Source organism: Oryzias latipes, chromosome 3, assembly GCF_002234675.1.
Source record: "Oryzias latipes chromosome 3, ASM223467v1".
Lineage (NCBI taxonomy): Eukaryota > Metazoa > Chordata > Actinopteri > Beloniformes > Adrianichthyidae > Oryzias > Oryzias latipes.
This window is the reverse complement of record NC_019861.2, coordinates 25,187,243-25,194,662: the sequence shown is the minus strand read 5'-3', so window position 1 is coordinate 25,194,662 and position 7,420 is coordinate 25,187,243. Positions and strand designations below refer to the sequence as shown.

At 37.9% G+C, this 7,420-nt stretch overlaps 1 protein-coding gene across 1 annotated transcript in view; it reads left to right on the top strand.

Annotated features, from left to right (window-relative positions):
* ush2a (usherin) overlaps positions 1-7,420 on the top strand; it is a 190,485-nt gene that overhangs the window by 12,450 nt on the left and 170,615 nt on the right. Inside the window, exon 6 of the mRNA XM_023953554.1 lies at positions 5,932-6,067. Within this exon, the coding sequence (XP_023809322.1) occupies positions 5,932-6,067 (136 nt within the window). The remainder of the gene's footprint in view (positions 1-5,931; positions 6,068-7,420) is intronic.

Sequence of the window (7,420 nt, the reverse complement as noted above, 5' to 3'; positions counted from 1 at the left end):
AGACAGACTTATGGTGTGTATTAGAAGATTATAGTTAGCTCAAACATGTTGCCCCTCTTTTTCTCTTTTGTATCTTTTTGCTGTTTTTTTTCTTTCTTTTTTTGTTTGGAAATCATTCCCTCCTCCTATCTTCCTCGCCACCTCATCTATCTCTCATTCTCTCCCCCTTTCACTGTCTCCCCCCCATCTCTTTTGTCCTTCCCTCTTTCCTTCCCATTTTACTCACACAAGCTATCCTTCTCTCCCTCCCCATATCCCTGGGACAATTTTCTTTTCTTAAACAAACTGTCATAGCGAGTGTTAAATTATAGGCCTTACACAGGGTGAGCGCAGCAATGCAAAGGCATTGGGCCCTGGGCTAGTATAAAACATGGATAGTATGCTCTGAGAGGTAATTGTATCTTTTAGCACTGAGATGAGTAGAACAAATGTGTCTCCTTCTCATGGTCTGTCTCTCTGTTCCCTTCTCCTCCTCTCCTCTTCCTATCTCTTTACACACTGCAGTTGTGCTAATATGATAGAGAGAATATTGGCTGTACATCAGAGCTGCTAACATGTCATAGTGGGTGAGGACAAGTATATGGGGGAAAGGGGAAGGAGGTTGAGAGGGGCTTGGAGTGTGAAGAACTGGTGCGATAACAGGAGTAAAAGAAAAATAGAAGGTAAAGTGAAAATGTACCAGAAGATGCTAAAGTGGCAAACTGCTGACTTATGAAGCCAATATACAGTTTTTGATTTCACTCCCTCCTTGGATGTGTTTTAAGTTAGCGCACAAAGTTTTTTAACCTTTGGAAGAACTCCCCATGGATTGGTTGTGAGCAGCATAAACTTAGCTAGCCAAACACCTTCTGGCCCTCTCATTTTTGTTGGTAGGAAACCGTGTTCATCACACTCACAACACTTTGCAGGCAAAGCGACACGCATTTGTACTACGTTCAAATCGGCCTTGGCAACAGGCATTCAAGTGACCACTTTCAACGAAATATCATGCAAATGTGCATTTATCTGTGTTTCGGGCTTCTGTGTTCAAAACTTTCATGTTTGCATGTTTTTAAGTCCGTTTTTAGGCTCCATGTACCAAACGTGCGGCCAATAATTGTCCCTTGAAAGTTAAACCAGCTGAACTACCAATCAGAGACTGTGATTTGGTAGTGACGCACTAATGGTGTCCCTTTTAATTCATAGAAGTGCCAACCGTCTGAAACTGAAATTTGTGCCTGGGCGGAATTCTATGACACCAGGTCTTTTATATATCAGAATAGAGCTGTGAAAGAAAAGCCTGGTGCAAGATTCACAAGATTTGCACCAAGCTTCTTCCAACTGAAGGTACACGACGTAGTATTGGGTAGCGACAGTCCATCGTAAAACACTGTATGCTAAAAGTGTGTTCAAGAACCTGTGTTCAGCGGGTTCTTGATTACCAATCACATGCCAAGCGGGTACGTAGCATAATACAGACCCAGATGACACAGGGGCATTAATGTGACTTCCTTCTTCTCTTCTCAGAACCCATTTGTCTAAATATTGAGAATTGCAGTTTTAAATAAATTCTACATGCCAAAGCATGGTTGTGCCACAGGACTGCTATGGTCCCTCATAATGGCTAACCTGTGTTTGGATAAAGTAGAAAATAGATCCCTGTCATCCCTTCGAGCTTTAGTCACAGATGTGTAAACGGTTTAAAAACCAGAATCCAGGAAGTACGCAGATACATGTAAACTTCATACAGAAAGGTACCCAGTTTTTGAGCTGGGGTCTTTTCGCTGTCAGACAAGACTGCTAACCACTCCCCATTGGATATTAACTTCTTTCAAGGTAAATAATAAAAATGCGTGTCTGAAGCAGCTGTGGTTTTTACTTTCTTTCCCTTTTTTCTGCTGTTCTGGTATTCCGTAAAGGAACTTTGGAATAATCACTGTATACCACACTGTGTAGTGAACCATGACTTGGCTGGAGCGTGAAAATTGAGAAGAGCTTCAGTCAAAATGCCAGTCTACAGATCACTAAAAGCTTTCCACTCAAGGCTTTTCTGGGCTTTTAGAGAGGCTTATAGGGCTCTGGTGCCAGTTGGTAAATTTTGCTCAATGAAAGAGTGTTTGAAACTCCCCACAATCATCAAAATAAACCAAACAAAAAAAACAGATGACAGAAAGCTTTTGGTGATGAAGTGAAACAATAGTAAACTGAAAACTATCAGTAGTGATTTTTTTGTTGTGACCTCCCCAGGAAGGATACAGAAAAAGATGCTTTTAATCTGGGATCAAGACCAAAACAAAGATAAAAACAAGTAGATTATGGGTGCATCAAAGCATCTTATTTAAAAAAGAAAGAAAAACAATATTCTTTTTTTATTGTAGATGTAAGCATTTGGCTTGATTTACACAATAACGTTTTATACAATTCTCTCAAAATATTAGTTTTTATGTGCAAATGTTTTGAGTTTCTGATTGGGTCAAGTTACTGTAGTATATATTTCTGATTGATAAGATTTTTTTTTTCTTTTCTGTTGGTCAAAATGATACCTGCTTATATTTTCTGACTTTTTTTTTCTTTTTTTCAAGTATTGTGAGTAGCAGTGATTTTGATTTTGTTTTTGCCTTTTTTGCACTAGGAAGCAGCTGACTGAGCTTTCACAACTTCAGGTCTTTACTGCAATGTCCTACAGTACTGAATTAAGAGATTTCACAGTATGGTCATCTCAATTTACATAAAATCTCTTTAAGATTAAAACAAAAAAAAAGATTGTTACTCACAAGAGAGCAGCAGGAGTAATGAAAGTTCTACATTTTGATCCCATTCTCCAAACCAGTGTCTCTAGCTGTGAAGCTGGATTGGTGGAGAAAACTTTAAAAGTGTGTGTTTATGTTTGTGTCTCGGTGGCTAGGATTTGGGGCTTCTGTGCTTGTTGAGAACAGTTGACGGTAAAGAAGCAGATCTGTATGGTAGATGTAAAGCTCAGTATTCTCCTTATCTGATCCTAGCTAAATTGAACTTTCAGTGGATGAACTCACAGCAAACTTTCACAGGTTGAGTCATATATCCCAAAGTATCTGCAGGGAAAGACATTGTTTTGTTTTTAAAGATAGAATAGATGGTATAAAGAGACTTTATAACATCTGGTCATTTGTGCCATCAACTATGGTGTTACAGTACCACAAAGTCATTCAGTTAAGGTGCATACAAACCACAGTGAATTCTCTTTGAGAGATCAAACACACAACTTTTTGATTCTTTTTATTTAATTGAATGTGGAATTGAAACTTCAGAAATAGTGAACTGGGCCATGTCTGCAGCTCACAACCACTTCCTCCCTGTTTTCTCTCTTCTCATTCAATATCTTCTCACACACATATTCACACCCTGCCAAACCAGCTGACATTTCTGTTGGTCTACAGAACTTTGACTTTGAAAATAATGTTTCATCTTATCAGATTTTTCAGTAGCAAAAAAACAACAAAATCTCCTAATAATTACATAATTTTCAGTAATTCAATTCACTTTGAACACTGTCGTTGTAGCAGACCAGGAGAATAGATGGGTGCAAAAGACAAAATATGACTCATTATGTCTTTTCTTTGCGCACAATGGGCCTCATACCAATGATATCAGTTACTTCATCACTGTCACTTTCTGAATTTAACAATTTTTCTTTACAACAAAGGTCCAGTTAGTTATTTCAGGATTAAAAACAACAGTCTGGCTCAGCTGGTGAATAAAGTATTCATCAGAATGCAAGATTTTTAACTCTTTTGCTAATTTTTTAGAGATACTCATTGCAACCCTCCAGGTTTTGGGCTGCTAGTTTGGACAAATATGTCATCATACATGATTCAAACTTCCTACAATAAGATGTAGAGAAAAAAATGTTATTGTCATTTAGGTTCAAATAGGCTAACTTTAAATTCCATGCATTTGCCTTAGATGTATGTCTTTTGGTTAATTGCAATTGCTTGGCTGACTGTTCAGTTTCATTTGTCCATAGCAGATCATCATCATGTTTGCTCTAGTTCTTCCTTTACAGTTTAAATACATTTTTAAAACTGCACAGCTTGTGTGATGGGTGCCTGTTTAAAAGGCTTCCGGCTTGCAGAGAAAAAAACATTTTGGAAAAGAAGAGTATGTTCCCGAAATCAAAATAAAATGTTAAAAAGCAAAACATGATAAGAAACTGGAAAAGGTTGACACTATGGCATATTGCTGATTGGATGATGACATTTGTCCATCATTCCAACCAATAGTTATTTGGCCTGAAGTAATTCTGGATATGCTCTGTACTAAACATAAAACTTTTATTAGCATTCATACATCTATGGACATTAAAGATGCATTTGAAAAAACTCGAACGTCATTGTTTTACTGAAATGTTTCATTTTTATTTTCATTTTATTTGGAATTGTGTTTTGGTTTCTGGAATTTTGTTTTAATTTCTAAAAGGTAAAGTTGTTGTTTTTTTCTCATTATTTTATTTTTTTTTTTTTATTGTCGTTGTGATCTATAATATGTTTTTACATTGAGTGAATTTGGATTTGCACTTCAGGGCCACCGTACATTTCAATATTGGAATCAGTATTTATTGAGAATGTTATAAAACCCCTAGTAGTTAGCTGATGAATTCTTCTGTCAACTTGTCTGAAACCTTTTCTGTGAACTTGCTTTCTTCTCTCTGAATCTTTCCTAAACAAAAGAAATCTCGTTTTCATAATTTTCATAGAAATTATATTGAACATAAAGGATCCCTTTTTTGCTGTCTTCATCCTCTGACAGCATTTTCTCACAAAATCAGTAGTTCACAGGGTTTTTTGTTAAGAGGAGGGAAAATGGATCGAAAGGGTTCAGCAAACGGGAGTTAGCTGTCTTTCAAAGGCTGCACGGAAGCTAAGAAAGACGAAGAGCTTCAGGATTCATTTACATCAGTCCTGACAACTTCCTCACATCTCTCTAAGAGCCACACGGCTCAAGCTTAGAGATTCCTAAAGAGGGTCCTTCTTCCAGCTCCCTCTCTGCACTCTGACTTTTCTTTTCCTCCCTTCTGTCTCGTTTTCTCTTTCCTTTTTTTTTATATTCACTCCCGCACTCTTGTGCTCTTATGTGCTTGCTAGTCTTCAATCAGCCATCATGAAAGTGCCTGTCTGGGTGTCTTAACTATCCTCTGAGAGCCAGACACTTGTCTGGGACTGCCTTCATCCCCTAAAGGCTTTTTTGACTTGGACTTATTTCCCTCCTCGCACCTTTTCAACTCCACTAAAGAGCTGACAACAAGTGAGAGCGACAGGGCAAGATAAACATGAGGGGAAGAGACAAGAAGGTAGATGAGAGGCGGAAGTCGTCAACTTAGGGTGAAGCAAAGGAAAAATGCTGATGAAAAAATAGGGGGACAAAACAATTGAAAATCGGGTCGGGGAACTCCTTAACAAGGAAGAAGTGAAGGAAGCAAACGACCCTGTGAGAGAGGTAAAAGGACAAAGCAAAGCTGCTCTCATATGGAAGTATCTCTCTTTTTGGCTCCGGTTTGATGTGAAAGGAATCTGCTTCTGCTTTGACGGCATTGTCGGCCATGCAGTTTTTAATATTCATGGAGCAGATCAGAAAAAGAGAAGGGAAAGAAGTGGAGAGAAGGTTTTTGGTCAAACAGAAAGCTAATTTGCAGCTAAGGCAGTTTAGCCTGAGGCTCTTTCTGCTACCAGGGAAATGAGCTGGAAGATTAGCCGAATGTATAATTTACACACATGAGGTAACGCATGCTCATTGATTTGTACTCATGGATAGTGCATACAGTTTTGGAAAAGATGTGCACATGCACAGAGGATACTTAACACTGTCTCAGTCTAGTTATATCTGTCTTTTAAAAATCACAGTTTGATAACTTTTAAATTTTCAAGGCAAATGGATGTATATGTAGATATTTGTGATTTTGCTTTTTTGGATTTCCAGATCCATGACAGACAAGCAAATCTTTTCATTGATGGGCTGGAGGCAGATGGAACACCATTTGACACAAAAAATTTGGCCAGCATGCTCTTTGATGTTGGCGATGATGGTGCCATGTGGGTTGGACGGAGCTCCAATGGTAAGAACAAAGTGTTTCATCTCTTGTGAGTAATTTTTACATATTAGAAAAAAGTCAAGTGAGGCCTGCATTCACTGTGTCAGTTTAATGTCAGTTAAACATCTTGAAACAATTGATTTACCTTTCAGTGCAGTTTATTTTGGGAAATGTTGCTTCTAAATTCACCAGAAGTAGATTTTATAAGTAACAGGTTAAATGTATGGTATTGCTTTGGTTTATTATGTCTGCATTATTTTACATGGCGCCTATAATTCCTTCACTTTTATTTTCCTTTCAGGCCTTATCTTGTTTCAACTCCTCATCTGTGATTGATTATTTGTGTCTGCAAGCTGCTTCAGAGTCAATAGCAGAGAGATTAAAAGAAAAAATTATGCCGTTTATTCCAAGAGTGATAAACGAGTGTTTTTCTTCTCATTTATCAGCCATTGATCCTAGTTCACATCAGGTAGCATCTGATCAGCTGGTGATCACATCAGAGGGGGTGATCAATGAAAGCGATTGGCTTAGTCTTGCAAACGCATGTGTGCTTGCATTTGCGTGTATGTACAATGTTTGGAGGCATGCTTAGAATTTTGATCAGATTGTTGACCATGTGAAACCTGATCAGATGTATTGATTAACAGAGCTGCAAACTGAAAACTGTTTGTAAAACAAGATGTGTTAAAGGCCAACCACAGCTTTTAATGGTATGTTTGTGGTGAAAGAAGCTATTCTATATGAGGATCTTGTTTTTTCTCAAAAGTATTAACTACCCTATGTTCACTAGTTGCCATTAATCCAAAATATACATATATTATTACATGCAGACGTTGTAAAAGGGAAACCATCTCTGTCACTTTGACTCAAACATGACACGAACAATTAGTAAAGCCTTAAGAAAATAGTGACAGTTAAAAAAAGGACTCACAATATCTCATTTGAGACAAATTTGCTGCTTCAAGAACCCTCAGGGCGGCCCTATTATCCTGCACTGAGGATTCACGCCAGCAGAAATCATGAAAGGTCTAAAAACTGAATTTCTCAGTCATAGAGCCAGTTTGCGTATGAAAGACAAAGAATAAGCAAAAAAATTAAAATAAAAACCACACACACAAAGCCACTTACGTCTCTTTTTTCCGAAGTAGAAACAAATAGGAAGAGAAAAGGATAACAGACATTAAAGCAGAAAGAATAAGAGAAACCTTCACAGAGAGGAGAGAATTAAGGCTTATACCTTGCATCATCCCAGTAACAATAGGGAGAGTGCTTTTCAGAGGAAGGCATAATCCCATTTCCACACGCTGAGGAAATCCTTAGCCACAGCCTTAGGCTGCACAACCACACACTGATCTAACACACATATATCCCATAACA